The sequence below is a fragment of the Akanthomyces muscarius genome (assembly GCF_028009165.1).
Source record: "Akanthomyces muscarius strain Ve6 chromosome Unknown contig_11, whole genome shotgun sequence".
Taxonomy (NCBI): Eukaryota; Fungi; Ascomycota; class Sordariomycetes; order Hypocreales; family Cordycipitaceae; genus Akanthomyces; species Akanthomyces muscarius.
In genome coordinates, this window is record NW_026611614.1 from 417,719 (window position 1) to 439,013 (window position 21,295).

A 21,295-nucleotide genomic window follows, 5' to 3' on the forward strand; every position below is an offset into this window, starting at 1 on the left:
TTTCAATTACCTGGAAGTCGACATATAGCGACGATGAGCTCCTGACGAGGATCGCTTTTGGGCTTGCAGGAGGCAAAGACTAATTTTGGATGTGCATAGGTAACTTACCTAGTGAGCGGGCGCTATATTGGTTCCTATGTATAGGTACCTGAACTTGATAGAGTTGCTTGGTGGCTGTCGGCAGGCGCGCCTGCGTTGTCATTATTGTACTCGCTGGCTTCGTGCCATAGATAGCCACCTGAAAATTCGGAATGCATTCCTTTTTACCCTTTCGTCTATCAACAGTTAATTCTTTTTCTGCGCCTATTCCGTTCCAGTTGACTGCCGGCCGATAGTGGCAGATGGCGAAACTGCGCTCCCGATCGTTGTAACCGTGTATTGGCGCGCACGCCAGTGATAGATGCTCGTTAATACCGCAGATTGGCTAGGATTAATACATTCCATTAATCAATACGCTCCCTCAGCCCAAAGTCAAAGCGATCACAATCCACATGTGCAGGAATTCGCAGTACTATGTATCCTAGACTATAGAGTCGCTCATGCCAGGAGAGAGCTTCGCTCGCGAGACCCTAATCTGCCACAGCACAATACACGAGGGGGGTATCTAACCCCGTTGAGGGATTTAAGCGGGTACCTAGGTACATATAGATCCGGCTAGTCAAATAATGTATCTTTTTAGTGCAAGCAATGTAATCAATTAACTAATTATTAACTTGGAAAAGGAAGTTGAAGCTTGAAAGGCGCAGAATTGCTTCTGATTGCGACTAGCAGCTGATGCAACTGTCAGATTGCTAAACCCTCCTTTAGTTTTGCCGCCGTGGTGAGATTTTGGCGGCCCTGCTGCAAAGATTCACACACCAACGGGCTTATACTTCTACCCGTGTATCTATAAAACTGCTCAATATCGGATTCTTCTACACCGAGAACCAGAGCCAGCAACATCACCGTTACCACTGAAAACCAAAGCGCCAGCTGTTGCCCGGTGAGCTGCATCTCGAAAGCGACTTGGTCCATTTTCATTAAACACAGGCAGTCAAGAGATGGTTTCAACTGATCCCCCTCTGGGTCTTTTAGACCCTTATTATGGTTCTTCTCAAAGTCTCGAAGTATTGTTGCAGCCATCTCCATGGTTCTCGATCGGGGCCGCTTTTCCATTGGACCCAGATCCGAATCAAATGGGCTAAGCATCTTTGCTAAGACCTCTAGCGATGTCATCGCCCATAGAGGAAGATCGAAACGCAGCCCTGGACGAGAGACAAGATCTTTAGAACTTGTTGAGATTTTCATGAGGCGTAGGTAGGTAGCTACCGGCCACAAGCAGGCTTGATCCCAGCAATCAAAATGTTCCGTAGCGTACGTGACGTCTGCTAGGACCGTGTTCGACTGGCTTCTGGTAGAATCCTCCTTGCTCCTGGGTGGAATAAAGATGCTGACCCTGTTGAAGTATTTTTCGACAGCGTCAAGGAGCTTCTGCCTCATTTCGGAAGATGTCATGCCCTCCCAATCCAATAATTGCAGGCTATTGATCATCTGGTCGCAAGATTGTTTCATACATTCGTGAGATTGATTTGAGTTTTCTAGTATGTCCATGTCTATACGCATCCATGGGCAAGGCTCGGAGCTTAAGTTCGTCGTTGGTTCAACCATGATGATGTGTAAAATGTTGTCGGGGTTCGTAAAGGATAAATAGAGAGCGACGAGCCTGGTCATATACTCGCGACTCCTTCCGCGCACTAGACATAATAAGTCGCACAAGTAAGCCTTATATAGTTGGCTCATTGATACGCCAACCCGAACTAGAGCCGTTGCTCGCTTGAGTCAGAGTGTAGCAAATCATGACACATTTCCAGTCGGTAAGTACACAAACGGACAAAAAATGTTATAATCTGAACGGCGAATGTTTTTCACAGCCACACTGCGGTAGAAGGTGAAAAAATGTCAAAAGACGTGAAACATTGCACCTGAATATGTGGTAGCGCAGCATATGTCCATGTGTGACTCAATCGACGACAGGCCCAAGTTGGCGCACATGGTGCCAATCGATCCAGAGGTCGCTGGTCAAAATTGGGTTAACCGGCTCGGCCGCTGCTGCGAGGAGATTTGCCGTCCCGCGAATGATTGATATTCCATTTCCGCTCAATATGACACAGAATCGCGTGGTTGTCTTTGTCCGAAGCCTTACTGGCCGAGTCAAGCCCGCAGGCCTTGAGCCGCTTCAACGAGTAGGAAATGCATTTTGAGACGTTGCCCCCCCACAGTTACGGGCGGAGACACGAGACAAGTACCTATTTTCGCAAGTTGGGGGTTTCCATTGGGTTTGGTGGGCTTTCGGTCAAATCCCACCGAATTACACAATAGTTATCCTTTCCTTTGTTGCCTCAGCCTGATGGTCACTTAAAGGCGAGTAGTATGGTAAACCAATATCAATAGAACTGGAAGCTTTTGTGGATTTTGCACGTATTTTCAGGACGGTCAATTAGTTTACTGTGGATGTTTAACACGAAAGGCGCGTCTTGTACAAATATACTTCTATCGATGATGAGACCAGGGAAAACCGTAGCGCTGCGGATCCGCACTAGCCCTGGGTGGCAGTATTTCAATTGACTAGATAGGAAACATGTGCTCCTGCTTGCTTACAAGCACGAAATTCTCATCCTTTGCAAACCGCATGAGTTTTAAACTTTGCCGACCAGGGACTAATATAGGGTAGCCTGTAATTTCTCCAGCGAGCGGGACGCAACGCGTGGGGATTAAAATGACCGCGTTAGCGTGAAATATAGCCCTGCACCAAATCGAATCTGCACTGGCTCGTAGTAACCCGATCGTTTAGCCCAATGTCGCGCTGGACAGCTTCAACGCATGGTCTATTACGCGCCGAAGGAGACTGGCATGACCGTGCACTTCCGCCCCTATCCACACCGCGTGGGCTAAACACGACCCCTTCTCGATCTCCTGGAAGCTCTTCCCCCCCGCGGCTCCCCCGGGCTCTCTTGCACGTCCTGCAATCTGGGCGCCGTCGGAGGTACCCCGACAGTGGCATGGCTTCTTCGAGACCTAGGAATCCGACCGACGAAAACCCATGACGGTGGTGAAGAGACCCCGAACAAACAGCAGATTGCAACAGCTCCCTCTCGAACTTCCGACGCGCGCTGGACCTGCAGAGCATCCTCATCTTTTACAAGAGGCACGATATCACCCAGCGATGGGTACCGATAGTCAGCGGGAGAACATTGTCGATCCCGATACAGCTCCGCCCAGGATAGCTGCTTCTGCACCTCGTCCTCAATCAGTTGGTTCGGTATCTCGAGGTCGACGCATCGCTCCAATTCCAGAACACATCGTTCTAATTTAAGAAGAGCACTGCGCAGGTGCGGCCGCTCGTCCGGGCCAGCCTGGGTTATTAGATCGCGGATTGTAGCCTGGAGTCTAGCAAGCACATGCATCCGCATCTCTGTATCTCAGACTTCTATATTCAGGCGTCTACGCTATTTCTGAACGGCGCGCATACGAATATATATAACCAGGGCCTGCCGTCATGCCTACATTATACATCATGCTCACTAACACCTTAAGCCTGGAACTTATCAACCACTGCCCACAGCCTGTGTGGCCAGCCATTGCAGCCAACTCGCCGTGGCAGAATGCGCCTAATCCACTCACGGACACCTCGGCTCTGCACTTGGGCGACTCACGTCACTTTTCGCTGGCAGTGCCTTGGTCTGGCAGAATATGGGGTAAGCAGTTGTGCGACGAGGATGGGACTAACTGCTTTCTAGGTGACTGTGGCCGGTCATCGTGCTGGAACCAGACCGGCAAGGCCACCACTCTCTTTGAATTCGACACATCGGGAGGGCAGGTCTCCTACGATATTAGCCTAGGTAAGCACTACTCCCGCATACCCAATACTTATGCTCATTAGCACCAAATAGTCGATGCCCTTACCCTCGGCATGAAGATCATACCCGCGAATCCTGCGTGTCCCCCTACCGAGTGCGATGTTCCTGCTTACGTAGGATCAAATGCAAACGGCGTCCTCTGCCCAGCCAGTAATCTGATATGGCGCAATGGCGCAAATGGAAACCTGTCCGATGTTCTAGGCTGTAATTCGGACTGCACTTTGCACACGGGGGTAGCGCGCTTTTGCTGTGAACCAGGGCCAGAAGGGCGCAAGATGTGTAGCGGCGCCAACCCTTGGTTCAAGACCGTTTGTCCAAACGTGTATACGTACGCCTCTGATGACGAGACCGGTATGAAAGCATGCAGCACAGATGCTTTCAAGGTCATTTTCACGTGCCCACAGTAGTCTGTCATGATGAGCAGATGTCTTTGTAGTACTTACCTTACCTATAGCTAAACATGCTCTCACAACAATACAAAGTTTCTTTATATATAATCCTTGTGCGCATTGTAGTTGGGCAATGGGGCGGAAAAAGGTTGTGATTAAGAGAATCGAAAAGGACAGGCAGAGGAGAGCTACGTTTCTTAAGCGGAAACAAGGTATCCTGAAGAAGGCCTATGAGTTCTCAGTGCTTACAGAATCGGTCGTGACAGTCTCAATCCTTAACCAAAACAAAAAAGAGAAGCATACTTTCCAGAGCTCGGGCGAGTCACAGTTTGAAGTCCAAACTGATGAGATTCAAGTTTCCGAGCCTGTAGTAGAGCCAGAGCTTCAGGAATGGCGGGTTGACAATGCTGCTGATACATCACGGCAGCTGGTCCCTGCGCGTGACACATCACCATCTAAAGACTCTGGCATTGATATAGAGTTTGAGCCACCAGACTCGTCTCTCGGCACAATGATACCTGAAAATAGTACTGGTACTGAAGTGTGGGAGCTCCTCCCCGCATCCAAGCCTAACAGCAATGTAGAGCCGGAGCTACAGAGCTGGTCGAAGGACATAGTGATAAATGAGAATATTGCCGAAAATGTATCAAGAAATTTTGCGCATATGCCCACAAGAATGGAGCTCGCCTCTCCTGCCGTATGGTGGGAGGATCACTCTATTGAGTCTAGCAACGAAATAAGGCTAGACTTACATGACTGGCCTGTCAGCACAGTAGTACCAGAGGATAAATGGGACTTATTAGGCACGGCATGGGAGATGGCAAATTTGCTCTCAATGGAATCAGATTCATTTTGGCCAGTCGCAACGTTACAGAATGCGGAGACTACTAGTCTGTCACACAGCTATGATAATGTGGTGGGCAACATAGGGGAGAATTGGTTTCAGCAAGATGATTTCATGCTTGAGCAAGTCCCTGAGAATTGGTGGCAGTTTGATGAGTGGCAAACTCGTGCCAGATGCTTAGACTACGTGCAGGCACAGGCAGCTGCCTGATAAAATAAATGGTTGAAACAGGGCCATGTTACGCAACGGAAGGGTGGTTGCGTGATGGTGTGTAGAAGCTACGAACCTACTAATGTGTGTCGTTTCTTTGAAAAAATGTATCATAAAAACCAGGCGTTCTGGAATTTCATCTTGTCTCCCTTGGTAGAATTATGCAGTAATGTTGGTTTGATTTTGTTTTAAAACCCCTCTGGTGGGTTGGTGCAGACTTAATCATGACGTTAGCTGTGCTGCTCATACCTTTCCTCCACCGCCAGCCTTCTGCAATCTCCCTCGTACCACGCAGAACCGTGAGGGGCCGAACGATGGGGTAACGTTCGTGTGGGTACACTAATTGATTACTAGTCTGCTACCTCATCCAGATATCGACCTTGGCCTGGGCTGCTGACTCGAAGAGTACGAGAGGGCTGCTTTTGAGGAAACGAGAACAACTCATACCTGCTGAGTATATAGGACTAGCTTCCACCATCTGCCCCACCAGACTCAAGTTAACAGCTGCTACCTCCTTTATTGTCAGTTATCCCTATTAACCTGTGTGTTATGGCGCAGAGAGGGCAGCTGCCTTGTGGCCTTTGTTAGCGCTATTTGACATGCTGTTGAGGCTGTGATCACGAGCTCGAGACTGGAACTGGAAGTGAGTCTCCAGGGTACTAACTTATCAAGGTACTGTACAGGTCCGGAGTTCCAGTTCCGTCCTTTTCTGGTCTCTTTAGGTAATTTCTGGATACTTGCCAGTAAGGTTGCTGACAGGGGAGGCGCTGGGGGCCCTGCTAGTGCGATACCTAGGTCACAGGGGTTGGTGAGCGTTTTTGATGGTTATGCAAGAATTGCGCAATGAAGACTCAGTTCCAGTTCTAGTCTCGAACTCGTGATCACGGCCTAAAGTATTTAAGAAGGCAAATGTGCGCGTGGAGGGAGTGGGGGCGTGGCACATGTGTCCAATTTCCAACCTCGTGACGGCTGATTCAGCGCCTCGGAGGCTCGCAACAATAACCCTATCATCCTTGAAACTGCGTCAAAGTCCATAAAAGAATGGTGTTTCAACGCGAAATAGGCAGCTATCAAAGAACGGAGAATATCGGAGAGGATGTACAGGTCCCTCGCCCGGACGTCTTATCCTTCACTCTCGCTGGCCGATCCCAGCCTGCAGAAAGAGCTGATGAGCAATGTCCCGCCGCCGAATGGCTGAGACCTTCATAATCACCCAGTAATAATAATATCTACGTATGCTCGTCCGCTGACCGGATCGAGCCAAGCGACACTTCCAATTTCGTCGAGAACACGACGAGCTCATCCTCTGCACCGTCAGGAGTGCCCCACACCACAAAAAGTCAGCAAGCACAGAAACCAACACATGCTTCTGAGGTAAGTTTCGTCATCGTCTTCGCTGGCTTTTATTGGCCGAGGGTACTTCGGGGTCTCGCTCTCGCTTTGTGCGCGGCGGCGGGGTGTATCCAGGGATGACAAGCCCAAACGGGTTGTCGAGCCCCTGCTCCTGGATGAGCCGGGACAACGAGAACGGAGATCCACTGATCGGATGCGTGGACCCGTTCGGCCAGCGGATCGAGATCTGGAAATTTTCATCGGACAAATGCAGAGGCACTGACATGGCAAATCCGCCTGTGCAGCCCGTGATGGATTTCAGGCCCGCATCCAAGACCCAGCTATTCGGTAGATCCGACCCGTTGATGACAAACTTAGCTCCTCTGCTAGTAAATTCTTCTATGAGTAACTGTAACGCCGGGTCACCCCTACGGCAGCGATAAATGATGGTGCCTGTAGCTGTGTACTTTCTACCGTGCTGGCGTGGCAGGGAGTCGAGCTCAAAGAAGAACAGCGATGCCTTTATTACCAGCGCCGTTTTTTTGATGGCTGTACTCAAGATGGGATCTGACCTTACCCTGGCCTTGAGCTTAGATATAGCGCGGATGTCGTCCAAGCGGAGCTCTGTGTCGAACTCTGTGTCTAGACGGATATATCGATCTTGCATCCAGCAACCGGTAGCCCAACCTCTTCGCCACCTGTTCCAGGTTGGAGCCCCGCTAATGAGACGGCAATAACTGGACACGAGTCTGCTCGCGGCGCTGTCCCGAACACGGTCCCACACCCACATGATGACGCTGGCGTGACGATGTGTAGACCGCGAGGGAAATGATCCCGTCCCAATGTTTAGAAGGAACTGGCAGGGTTTCGCCGTCCCATAATACGCATTCATCTCAGACTGCAGCAATGCGACAGCATTGTTTTCTATAAGACCCGGGTCTTGAACCTTTTCTCCAATCACGTTTAAATATACAAGTGGAAAGTAACTAGCAGACAATTAGTGATTAACCTCATGGTTAAGCGCGACGACTCACATCGGGGCTGCTGTGCAGCTTGCCGCCCTGGACTGTATTAGCAATACCGAGCTACAACTGTTGGGAGGATAACTCACAGATCAGAAAGACTCACGTCCCCAGAATTATCATGGACTCGATAATCTTCGCGCCTGTTAGTATCCAGCTGCTGTCGTGCCCGAATTTCAACTGACCAAGCCGCATTTTGTTGTTACCCGCCCCATTGTAGTTCGTAAACGCTATAAGTGATGTGTCTCGCACTGTGGCTACGGGTAGTATAATACGTGTCCCTACAGATAGCCCAAATGATGGCTTCAGCAGGGTTGCATCTGCACCATAGGCCTCAATGAACGCCTCTTTAGCCGCTCGCGCTGCATAAATGGGAACGTCGAGGAGACAAAGGAGCAGTGAGAGCAGAGGAATTCTGTGACGGAACCTTTTCTTAAATATTTTGCCAGCGAGACCTTCGTATAGTTTTGTACAGGCTGAGGGAGGGAGGCCCTTGGAAAACAAGCCGATGATATTTAAAGCACCTGAAAGTTTATTATTAGCCACATCCGTGCTTGCTATTCCGTGACTGGGAGGCTCACCTGCGCTCACTCCACAAGCCATCTGGATGTGATCCTGCATGTGTATTGGCAGCCCGATTTCCCTATATAGCATATCGAGAATCTCTGTCGGTACCACGCCGCGAACGCCTCCTCCGTCCATACATAACCCACCTACCGCCGCGGTGGGCGACCTAAAATGCACGCGCAGCCCACAATACTTTCCGCAGAGTAAACAGCAAGGAAGAAGACGATCGTTATTGCCCAAGTCAATAGCCAGTTCCCACATACAATAAGGGCAAATCATATGGGGGCACTCTGGCTTGTACTCAGGACGGCGTCGCAGGCAATTGAAGCACGTCTCCTGGCCTGAGCCTATCTTCTGCCAGGAACTTCTGTGCTTACGCATTACACTCTGCAGCGTCCCGAAGATGTCAGATCTAGGGTCGTCGCATTCGTTCTCCAGTAACTCCATATAGTTCACAATCTCTGAGCAGCTCGGTAATGAGCGATATTTGGCAAGCACGTTGTACAAACCTTCATACAGCCGCCTGAAGACTTCTTTAGTATGGAAATCTATTAGTTGATGATTAGCGCCAAGCTATAAACAAACTGAAAAGTATATCTTTACGGTGCATGTTCTTGCTCCAGTGATCAAAAAGAAATCTTGAAGCAAGGGTCTCAGCAATAAAATCGGGATCTGCGTCATCTGGAAGAACGAATATAAAGTTCTTCAGATGCTGCTCGTAATCTGATGTTACTGGATTTCCAGTGCGAGAAGCTCCTATAAAGCAGAATGGCTTGTATTGCTTCTGCTCTTGGATTTCGCTGTGAATGGTCATGGAATATGAGAAAAACTTGCTGAAGTGCTTTGGAGAGAAGAGCATCTTGCTAGCCTTTCGTCTTTGTCGAGATCTTTCCAGTGCCAAGCGAGCCTGGTTACAGATGGGCCTCAGCCCGTCCTCACTGTAGCTGCGCCAGTCGATTCTGTGCACAGTGATTCGGAACGGTGTTATGTGGCGTGATGACACGCGATGCTGCGATATGCGGTGCTGCGATATGCTGCTGTGCTGTGATCTGCGGCGCGCTGAAAATCGGCGCTGCGGTTCTCGCTGAACAATGCTATGTAGGTCCTGCCGCAGTCGCCTAAGTTGACTATGATCCCAGGTGCAGATGAGAATTTCGGGCATTGAGAACTGTTTATGAACTTTATCGTGGACATCCTTCCAGTACTGTACCTGTGCCTTGATGCGCTCGGTATCGCGGTCATCTTTGTACAAAAAAATTAGTGTATGCACAAAGGGGAAAAGCAGCTTCGGTACGGGTTGATCTGTAGAGTCTCCTCGCATTGTGATTTCTTGTGTCACAGAGCAGCCGTGATCGTTGGAAGGATCATCTCGGTTGCGCCACTGCGGCGATGAGATTTGCATACTAGCGACGAAGACCGGGTTATTGCGGCCATTCTCGTGCTCCAACCGTAGGTATACTCCACTTCGCTCGTCCTTCGGGAAGAATTGCTTCTGGGAAGACTCGAAAACCAGTATCATGGAGGGACACTGTCTTCGAGATAGTCCCAAGGAAAGATTGGCCAGCCGCGCCATTTGCCTCACCCTTTGGCCCTCTTCGGAAATATCGAGCCAAAGCGTCTGATTGCACTCCATGGTAGACTGCAGAATACAGGAGAGAGCACACAGCGTATTTAAACTACCGCCTTTAGGATTAAGATGAGGCAGAGAGCTATTCCCGCTACAAGTTTGTGTAATCGTTCCTAATATCGCTTCGTAAATCTTGAGAATCTACCAAGCTTCTTGGTGCAGATATAAAACAAGATAAAAATGGACGACCAGATATTCCAGTTTCTCCAGGCACGAAATGAGTGCCTCTAAAAAGGCACGAATCCCTTTATCATCAGACCTAGTCGCGCCAAATTCTGGGAGCTAAATGTGACATAGTTCATACACTCCCTCAAAGTGTAAGCGCATCAGAATATAAGTGGGTAAGCACGAGGCTTCCCAACACGAGGCAGAAATAGCTACATAGCAATTATTTCTATATTAATACTACCCTAATTTGCTGCACTGATTCGATCAAAGTCACATCTAAACAGAGGCTATACAGCCTACTGCAAACCATGGTAAGGCGACACGCTACTAGAAAAAGCCAGCGATTCCACAAGAGCATTAATTAGAAGCTTAGTGGATGCGCGGGAATTGTTGGCTTCCAGTGGGTAAGAAGCTCAAATGCGAATTCACTGCTCGCTAATTAAGGCTGATATCACTGGTCTGTGCAGCTGCAAATTTGTGTGTGTAGGTGTATGTCTTTGCAATTTACTCCACACTGCCACGCAGCGTCAGAGTAAATCTTAGGACATTCTGTTGAAGCGCAATATACATTATGATCCTGCTAGATAATACACTTAAGTTTTCTCTTTTGTTTCTTTGAACGTTTCTTTGCCTCTGTCGTCAAAGGATTCGACTAGACCTCGAAGTGCGAGACACATTCCGGCCTTTAATTGCTGAGTGTCCGACTCCGTGTGGTGATTCTAGTGGTTAGCGGCAGCTCAGCACAAGTAAACGCGAAACAAGGTGTTACAAACGCAAAGAAGCCTGGCCGGCGGAACGGCGGCCAGCGGAAGTGACGCAACTGCTAGGAAGCCCGATTAGGAAAGAGGGGCAGTGTCACGTGACTGCTCACCTTGATCAGTCTGCTCAGCCTGCTCAGCACTGAGCACACTGAGCAAGGAGAGCATCACCGAGCAATAGAGATTGGTTCTAGTATATTAAGGAGCCCAAAGGCCACAGCTAGTCTAGATAGTTTAGATCTCTATTGATCAATCTAAGCAATAGTTTCACTATTGAGAGTTCTACTCTTAACGACCGTTTATCGCCTACTGCTCAAGATCGTGCTACCCTGTAGCCTCAGCCTGACTCACTTCCTAAGAAACAGACCTACTGTGACTTAGTAAATAAGCCATCGTTACATTTTGATCAATCCTGTTCAGTGAGTTACCCTGAAACCTTGAGCAGCTAACATGTCTACCGCAAGCGGAAGAACCACCAACCCTGGAATGGAGATCCAGCAACTCATGGCCAAGATTGCCGAGCTCGAGAAGCAGAACCGAAGCCTTCTCTCTCGTACCAATGCCCTCCATGAAACCATGGAACAACATGAGAACCAAATTGCTGCCTCCGGGATGCCTGAAAGGGCCCAGGCAAACAAACCCAAGTTTCCCAAACCCGAACCATTCGATGGTTACAAGGGAGATGTGAGGAACTTCCTCACCCAAGCCCAGGCTTACCTCCGAGTCAATGACAAAACACTCAACACTGCTGAGGACAGAATCCTCTGCATCGGAAACCTCTTGACCGGAAAAGCAATGGAATGGTGGGAGCCTACGCTGCGGGCATACCTAAAGCACGGCGCTGAAGCCGGTGCAGACGTTGTCCACGTCTTTTCGGATTACGAAACCTTTGAGGACCGACTCCTTAGTGCTTTCGGAAACCCCGATGAACATAAGGAAGCTACTCGACAGCTTACTCGTCTCCGACAAACCGGATCCGCCGCTCACTATGCAAGAGAGTTCAAACGGATCGCGGCCAAGCTCAACTGGGGACAGGAAGCTTTGATCGAAATCTTCTACCAAGGCCTCAAAGAAGAAGTTAAAGACGACATCTACCGAGAAGAACGACCCGAGCTGCTCGACACTTTCATCGAGACAGTCATTAAAGCGGACAACCGACTCTATGAACGACGTCAAGAAAAGACGGGTGGACGAAAATTTAACAACTATGCAAGGTTCAACAAACCCAATACAAGCAAAAACCGACGAACCTCCACTGCGTATGGACACCACGCCGGACCAATGGAACTTGACGCCGCACATAAAGAGAAGGGGAAGACTTGCTACAATTGTGGTAAGACCGGACATTTCGCGAACAAATGTCACGCCCCCAAAAAGAAACAATGGAAGCCCGTTGGAGAAGGACGAAAACTCCACGCGGCCAACCGCGAAGATTTGCCTACTCGAAACCTTAGTATGGCAAACAGCGAAGAATACGTCTCTGACACTGAACGATACCTGGAAGCGGACGAACACCGCTCAGTAGACGACACCAGTTCGGACGAAGACTGGGACTTCGGAACCCAGCCGGTACCTGAGGAAGAAGATTGGGAACACGGCACTCAGCCACCAGCATATACAACCAGGCTCGACCTGACCGACGCTTTCACGTGTGTTCCATACCCTCAAGGACCTAGCAACCTCGTCAGTGCACTATCAATGGAAGAAGGGGACCCCGAACCTACAGCCGTCGTGATCCATGGCACGGATATCACAGATCCCGCGATGCTCGTTGAATTACTATACCGACCCATCGGAATGAGTACCGCCTATATCCGACGAAACCCTGTCGTAAGCATATCACACAGGGAACACGCCATGATTTCATGGGCCTCTTGCCCACACCACGGATGCCAGAGACACCTCTGGAAGAAACTTGAATACAGATGGTTCCCCAAGCCACAGCACACGGGCCAAGGACCCTTTTTGGAGACAGACCTCCGACACTGGAAAATTTGGAGAAGAACCTCCAACACGTTGCTTCTCAAGAAGAACGACGACGCAACTTACTATGTTGAGGACGAAAACGCATACACTATCCGAGCCATGACCTCACGTTATGAGGATGGAGGAAACCGTGTAATGACGAGAAACTCGCCTAGTCCGAGTTCGATCAACATAGCCGGCAAGCAAACAGAACGCTGCCCAAGCTCCGAACAATCGGAAGATTACCACCGACAATTACGAAAGAAGGAACGCGAACAAAAGAGGAATTCGGGAAAAGACAGCCGTCGCTGCAAGTAAGACCGACTCTTCGACGGAGATCTGACAGGTCTCTATGTACTGCAGACATCGGCAGTACCGCACACCTTATGATTACCATGAAGATCATGGGAAGAAAGATCCAGGCAATGATCGATAGCGGAGCACAAGGAAACTTTATCTCGCCGAATCTCGTCAACAAATTACGATTGCCTTGGAATATGAAAGACGAGCCCTACCGACTCACGACTGTGGAAGGACATGCAGTAAAATTCGGCCAAGGAGTAGTCGATATGGAAGTAGCGCAACTTCCGATCGATATACAAGGCACGAAACACCATGTTACCTTGGACATCACAGTGATCTCAAAACACGATGTTATACTAGGGATACCCTGGTTGCGAGCGAGCAATCCCCGAGTCAACTGGAGAACAGGCCAACTCCAATGGGATCCACCAGGATGCGATTACGACAATGAGAGCGGCTCACAAGGAGCACCTCAATCGAATCAAGACAGGCCTCTAGGAATATATGTGATCGCCAGAGAGCCCAAAGCTAGTACAACGGAGATTCCCGAGGAATACTCAAAGTACAGCAAGCTGTTCAGCGGAGAGCTAGAAACAGGACTACCGGAGCATTCACGCTGGGACCACGAGATCAAGCTCCAGCCCGGTACTGAACCAACGTTCAACAAGATATATCCCCAGAACCCTGCACAAGACAAAGCTCTTAAGGAGTATCTGGACGAGATGCTACAAAAGGGATACATACGACCATCAGAATCCCCAGCAGGATACCCAATCCTATGGGTACCAAAGAAAAACGGAAAGCTACGACCATGCATCGACTATCGGCAACTTAACAAGATCACAATCAAGAACCGATATCCGTTACCACTCATTGCGGAGATACGAGACAAGCTTGGACAAGCCAAGTGGTTTACCACCCTCGACCTAAAAGGAGCTTACAATCTGATTCGTATGGCTAAAGGTCACGAGTGGAAAACCGCCTTTCGAACCACGAGAGGACATTTCGAGTATCTTGTGATGCCATTCGGCCTCACCAACGCACCCGCAACATTCCAAACCATGATCGACAATGTTTTACGGAAACAGCTCGACAAATTCGTTGTTGTCTATCTTGACGACATCCTCATATTCTCCAACACACTTGAGGAACACAAGAAACATGTACATGAAGTACTACAGACGCTACAAGACAACCAGCTCCTCGTTGAAGTAGCTAAGAGCAAATTCCATCAACACAAAGTCGAGTTCCTAGGATACGAAATTACACCAGGACAAATCAGGATGAGTCCATCCAAAATCGAAGATGTTCGGAACTGGCCCACGCCAACCAACATCAGAGAAGTAAGAGGATTCCTCGGATTCGCAAACTTCTATCGACGCTTCATCCGCGGATTCGGAGAAATCACCATTCCTCTTACCAACCTCACGAAGAAGGATAACGAATTCCAATGGACAGACAAGGAAGCCGACGCCTTCCAGAAACTAAAAGAGAAAATCCTAGATGAGCCAGTTCTACTTACAGCCGACCCCGACAAACCATTCGAAGTTGAAACCGACGCTTCAGACTACGCACTCGGCGGACAACTTGGACAACGAGACAACGAAGACCGACTTCACCCAGTCGCATTCTTCTCAAAGAAACTCCACGGACCAGAATTGAACTACGGCATACACGATAAAGAACTTATGGCTATTATCGAAGCCTTCAAGGAATGGAAGCATTACCTAAAAGGAGCGAATCATAAGATCAAGGTCTACACCGACCACAAGAACCTAACCTCCTTTACGACTACGAAAGATCTGAACAAACGACAGATCAGATGGTACGAAACCCTCACAGACTATGATTTCGAAATCATATATCGCAAAGGATCCGAAAACGGAAGAGCAGACGCGCTCAGCCGAAGAGAGGATTTGAAGACAGAACAGCAAGTGGACAATGCACCCTTGCTACGCCAAACCAAGGACGGGAACCTTGTACTAGGCACCCGAGAAATCAACATGACTTGGCAAGTACAACCAGATGACATCTGGCTGCGAAGAATCAAGTCAAGAATCCAAGGAGACCGTCTAACCGACACTTGGAGATCGACCCCATTTCTCACACGGAAAGAAAATGACTACTTTTACAACGATCGACTATACGTCCCAGCTGTATTACAAAAACAGCTTGTGGAAGAAATACACGCACACCCGCTACATGGACACCAAGGTGTTGCAAAAACAATTAGTCGACTACGAAGATCATATGACTTCCCTGAGAGCAGGAAGATTGTGCAAGAAATTATCAGAAAATGCGACGTTTGCAACAAAGCAAAGTCAGCACGACATGCACCTTACGGCGAACTACAACCGATATCACCACCTGAAAGAGCATGGCAAACTGTTACCATGGACTTCATCGTCAAGCTACCAAAGTCCAAAGAACCCATGACAGGAGTACACTACGACAGTATCCTGGTCATTGTCGATAAACTCACAAAGTATGCCTACTATATTCCTTACATGGAATCTAGCGACACCAAAGACTTGGCGTACATGTTTTTCAAAACAGTTATCGCTCAACACGGATTACCAACAAAACTTATATCGGATCGCGACAAATTGTTCACATCAAACTTCTGGAAATGCCTCATGGAGACAATGAAGATCAAGCAAAGCTTATCTACGGCATTCCACCCACAGTCAGATGGTCAGACTGAGATTCTGAACCAAGTACTGGAACAATACCTACGAAGCTATGTCAACCACCAACAAGATGATTGGGTAGAGTGGCTACCACTCGCACAATGGGCTTACAATAGCTCCGAAATCGACAACATGAAGATGTCACCATTCAAAGCGAATTACGGATTCGACCCTGTGATCGCAACACACGCGACACGGAATGTCAACGCACCAGCAGCTACAGCACATGCAGCAACAATCACGGAAATACAAAAACAACTGCAACAAGAATGGATATTTTTACAAAACCGTATGAAACACTATGCGGACAAAAAGAGATTGCCAGCGCCAATCCTAGAGGAGGGACATAAAGTCTACCTCATACGCAAAAACATCAAAACAAAGCGACCCAGCGACAAACTCGACTGGAAGAAAATCGGACCATTCCTTATCAAACGAAAAATATCGAACACCAACTACGAACTATCATTACCCGATGGAATGAGAATCCATCCCATATTCCATATCTCATTACTGGAAAAAGCACCAGATGACATCACAGTCACTACAGACATTGTTGTGGAAAACAACGACGAATACGAAATTGAGAAAGTACTCAGAGCACGAGGAAACCACAAAAAACGCGAATATCTCATTAAATGGAAGGAATACCCTAACTCCGAGAACACCTGGGAACCAATCAAGAACCTGTCTGGCTGCTCGGAACTGCTTGCGCAGTTCCACCGAAAAGCAGAGACTCATCCCACATCCAGTTAGGATCCTCCAAAGCAATCATAGACCCAGGAGGCTCGTCTAGGCTGTCCAAAGCCAGCGCCTCCTGACGAAGCATACGAGACTGCGTCTCTGTGAAATGATCCAGCTTGGACGCGATGTTGATTTCCTCCTGTTGTGCCTGAGCCAAGGCGGAGTATGCCGCCGCAGCAGCGGCTGCAAGACGGCCAACCTCCTGACGCTTGCGCTGCGCCTCCTGACGAAGACGCTCCTTCTGTGATTCGATATGGTCGAACTCCTCGGTCGAGAAGTTACCATCGCAGTGAGGGGTTTGCTTCTTCAGACAAGCCGAACATTTCGTGTACCCTTCAGAACAAAACAAAGAGAGTTCCTCTCCCGACAAGGTGTACATCGACCCATGTCGAAAAGTTGAAGGCCGACTTTTTCAATTCGAGAAATAAGATCGTGGCGGCGCTGAGTGGAGGAACGATAGGATTTACTAACGCGTGCGTTAGACATGGTCAAGCCATGAAGAAAAAAGGATGCAGGAGGGAAGTTGCTCACCGGCGGCTGAAACCTGTGCGGAGGCCTGTTGTAGCGGCCTTGAGGACAAGACCAATGGAGGAGGAGTATTATGTTACAAACGCAAAGAAGCCTGGCCGGCGGAACGGCGGCCAGCGGAAGTGACGCAACTGCTAGGAAGCCCGATTAGGAAAGAGGGGCAGTGTCACGTGACTGCTCACCTTGATCAGTCTGCTCAGCCTGCTCAGCACTGAGCACACTGAGCAAGGAGAGCATCACCGAGCAATAGAGATTGGTTCTAGTATATTAAGGAGCCCAAAGGCCACAGCTAGTCTAGATAGTTTAGATCTCTATTGATCAATCTAAGCAATAGTTTCACTATTGAGAGTTCTACTCTTAACGACCGTTTATCGCCTACTGCTCAAGATCGTGCTACCCTGTAGCCTCAGCCTGACTCACTTCCTAAGAAACAGACCTACTGTGACTTAGTAAATAAGCCATCGTTACACAAGGCTGGAAGTTGCGGATACTGGTACTAAAAAGTCTATAAGACTATATATTAGTGATATAATTAATATGAATATTATAATTAGCTATAAGTAGTTATTTATACAATCCTTTTTACTATTTCTACAGTGAAAGGCGAAATTAGCGCCCCAGGTTTTTTTTTAGATATTTATTTTAGGCGCAGCGGTTTTGTACGCTTCTTGCAGCACTGCCCCACCCTCCTTTACCGCTGGTCGATTGAGACGTCCTGTCAGGGTCGGCGGGCAGCGGGTAGGACGGGGAGCACACAGGCGCGTTGAATTAGATCTATTGCTACGGATAGGCACTCCTCAGGTAGGGCAGGCTCTATATACAAGACGTAGCTCGAAGAGCTACGATCAGAAATCTACAGAGGATTCAGCTAAATGCAGGGTCCAACGCGTGGACACGTGACTGGGGTGCAGGGTAGGTCCATGACTGGACCAGCTGTGACACCTTCGACCTACGATAACGACTCATTGTTAAGGCCCCCGCCACAACGCGCAAGACGCGAATTCGACCTACGCAGAGCAACTCAACCTAAATTAACTTAATTCTTAAAGATCGCGATTGATCGCTCAAAGGCGCCTTTTATTATACCAATATTCAACACACAACCCTCACAGGAGTAATACCTTGATATTGGAGCATGTGGAATATTTCTACGAGTCAGCGCACGGCTTTGCTTGGTGTTTGTGTTCCCAGAATCACACCAAGGAAAAAGATACTTAAAACTAGATCGAGTGCGTGACTCACTCATCTAAGTGACTTACTTATTATAAGGTGCTATCGGCGAAGAGCTTCAGTCACTAGATGATCCTTGGGTTTTTAGAATGATGGTGGAATTATCGCTGCCTTTTCGCTACTCCCTCGTCGGCAGCCCGCAGCTATATAGTAGCTTCTTCGCACGTGATACCTCTGGTTGCCTATAACCTCCTACCAACCAGCGTGCCCTACGGGTGCCCTGACACTTATTAACTATATTATTTTACTAATTTGTCAAATAGTTAAAAATAAATAACTATGAAAATGAAAACTAGTACCATAGTGTGATTCTAGGAACACAAGCACCAAGCAAGCCGTACGCTGGCTCGTAGAAATACTCCGTATACTCTAAATATCAAGGTATTACTCCCATGAGGGTAGTGTGTTAATTATCAGTATAATGGAAGGCGTCTTCAAGTGATCAATCGCGATCTTTAAGACTTAAGTCAATTGGGGTTAAGTTGCTTTGTGTAGGTCTATTTCGCTTCTCGCGCGTTATGCTGAGGGCTTCAACATTAAGTCATTATCGTAGGTCGAAGGAGAATGCCTGGAAGGGCAATTCCTGCCCATAAACGCAGGGCTTTACAATCAATTAATCGCAGTATTTTAAAAATGTAACTAAGTTAGGGAAAAAAGGTTGTTGTTTTTGCTACCTGCTACAGGGTATTACGCTTTTATAGTTACAATACAAGGGCACTGTAGCGCGCGCGTATTAAGCGCGTTATCTGGTATCACAGTAGTTATTATACCTAAGGAAAAGGTAGTTACTTATAAAGACAATAATGTCTAATTTATTATTATTAGGTATGGAACTATTAATATATTCAAGAAAGTATTTTCTGTTTGCAGTGGTGTGCGCGTTGGGAGTAGTGGGGGCTTGGCACATGTACTTCTCCGCACCATAACTATGTCGGATAGATTTTGTGGCCTCGTCATACTCCAAGCTGGTTATAGCCTCGGGATGCCCGCGAGCGTGATTCATGATGATTGTAGGCTTCACAAAATCGCAAAATAGAAAATATAGTTTTGGCAACCCCGGCTGACGCTCTTCTTTTCAGTTCAATAGGTTCAGGGAAGTCCTCCCCCACCAAGCCGATAAGATATTCCTGAAAATTATCCGGAGAGCGCATGTCGATAAGGTCCAAAAACTCCGTGTGGGAAGGCCATTTGGCATCACCGAAGCTATCCCAAGCCTGGTCAAATCTCAGCCTAATTCTGCTCAGGATCTCCTCATAGTATGACTGCGCAAACTGGCGCTTTTGGTAGCGCTCTACACAATGTAGAACGGCTGTGAGGCATTTTGAGCTGATGGATCTTTTCTGTTGTGCGGGCACGTAGCCTTTCAGTGTGTAAATCAAACCCTCTAGTCCCATTCTCCCCATTTTCTTGCGCTCCACAGAGCTCACAATGCTTAAAAACATGTCTACTTCCTGCTCACACCTCCGCAGATTAGTTAGCTTTCGCGCAACCGTCGATCGCAGTTTTCTTAGTTTCTTCATCATGCCTTGACGAAGCTTGATGTGCTCGCTTTCCCTTTCTGCTGTGTGCTTGGAGACGAGGTTGCGCAGCCCATTGATCACTGCCGTATTGAGTTGTTTGAGTTCGCTATTCGTAACGACGTCTGCTTTGGTCAGATTCGGATGATGCATTGTATTACCCAGCATAGCTTGAGCGAGTGCTGAGCTTATCTGCCTGGTAACCTGCGCAATATCTTGGCTCAGTTGCTGAAGCTGCTGCGATGGCGTAACATAACTCCTATAATTAAGTGAGCCAGATGGCGAGCAATGACGAGTGGGCGGAGATTCATTGCAGCTTTGCCAATCCTCGACCTCACCACCCTCAGAGCCTGAGATCCATGGCCGTTCTTCCCGGAATATAGCAGTGGGATAGCTTCGTTGCCTATCATTAGGCCCTGGGGCTTGCCGCTGACCATAAAATTTTGAGTCTTGTCGACAATCAGGGGAAAAGGGACTTCGTAATATGTCTTCCGTTGTATCCCTGCACTCGTCGTTGTCAGGGGTCTGCCTGCAGGATGCTGGTTTCATCGCCCTGTAGACGCTGCGATGAGCGGCATCTTGCTGGGGCCCGTAATCTGTTCGAGTTTGGGGGATGCCGGCCTGCGAAGAGACGATCGTAACGTGGATGCTATGAGGCGAGCTTGGGGCAGCTTCCTTCTTTGAAACGTCTTTGACTCCCGTTCCAGTATTTCCTGAGCCTAGACAAAACCCGCCTGACGGGATCTCTGTCTGAGTTGCACTACTCCGCGAAACATATTTATGTGTCGTTCTCCCTTGCATAGCATTACTCTGTGAGGCGTTTCCTTGTGAGACATTCCTTTGTGGAGTGTTTCTCTGCGGCAACAATCTGACGTGCGGCCCCGGCATGCTCCTCCCGGCAGCGTTTTCCGATACAGTACTTTTCTGTGCAACATAGTTGCGTATTGAAGTTCTGTTATGTGAAGCTTCATTTGCTGAGGCATTCATATTTGTGTTTCTTACTGGCAGACTACTAAACTGCGCAGACTTGTGCGTCGAGGTAGGCCTTTCTCGACTGGAAGCTTTATATACACTAGCGTCTGACTGCCGACTTCGTCCTGGAGTGCCTTGGAACGGTGCATCTTTGTCTTTTGAGCTGGGCCCCATCCGAGAAGAGACATTGACGAGGTTTGTAGCTTCATTATATGAATTTTCAGTCTGTGGGTTATTACCGGAAATGCCGCCGGACTGTGCAGCTTCGTCTAATGGTACATCTGTGCTAATGCACGGCTGCTGTTTCGTCTCCCATGGCTTAGACCTCGCAATCGGAGGATATGTGACAGATTTCTTTCGGTCGGAAACTAGGACATCTGTGTTACCATCTAAGGGGCCTTGAGTTTCTGGGTGGGCCAGTGGGCTCTGAAAGATGCGTCCTTCTAAGTCAACGATCTTGTGGTCGTTTTTTTCAATCTTGCTTTGTAATTCCACGATATCCTGTGAATTCTCTTTAACCTGCCCTTTTAATT

General features: G+C 48.4%; 3 protein-coding genes across 4 annotated transcripts; 1 reads left to right on the forward strand and 2 right to left on the reverse strand.

The window, feature by feature from the left end:
- Positions 1-3,553: 3,553 nt before the first annotated feature.
- LMH87_007653 (uncharacterized protein) lies at positions 3,554-4,303 on the forward strand (the record flags this gene model as incomplete). Its single annotated transcript, XM_056199571.1, has 3 exons — positions 3,554-3,734; positions 3,777-3,878; positions 3,930-4,303. The coding sequence occupies 3 exons, from the start codon at positions 3,554-3,556 to the stop codon at positions 4,301-4,303; spliced, it is 657 nt and encodes a 218-aa protein (XP_056058008.1).
- A 1,224-nt stretch (positions 4,304-5,527) lies between these two features.
- Positions 5,528-7,816, reverse strand: LMH87_007654 (uncharacterized protein; the record flags this gene model as incomplete). The annotated part of the gene is made up of 7 exons (XM_056199572.1): positions 5,528-5,556; positions 5,787-5,817; positions 5,880-5,910; positions 6,004-6,068; positions 6,760-7,657; positions 7,706-7,732; positions 7,800-7,816. The coding sequence occupies 7 exons, from the start codon at positions 7,814-7,816 to the stop codon at positions 5,528-5,530; spliced, it is 1,098 nt and encodes a 365-aa protein (XP_056058009.1).
- A 1,006-nt stretch (positions 7,817-8,822) lies between these two features.
- On the reverse strand, positions 8,823-9,893 carry LMH87_007655 (uncharacterized protein; the record flags this gene model as incomplete). 2 transcript variants are annotated; one of them, XM_056199574.1, is made up of 1 exon in its annotated part: positions 8,823-9,893. In XM_056199574.1, the coding sequence occupies one exon, from the start codon at positions 9,891-9,893 to the stop codon at positions 8,823-8,825; it is 1,071 nt and encodes a 356-aa protein (XP_056058011.1). The 2 variants fall into 2 exon arrangements, with proteins under 2 accessions (XP_056058011.1, XP_056058010.1); XM_056199575.1 differs by having other exon boundaries at positions 8,823-9,779.
- Positions 9,894-21,295: the final 11,402 nt, after the last annotated feature.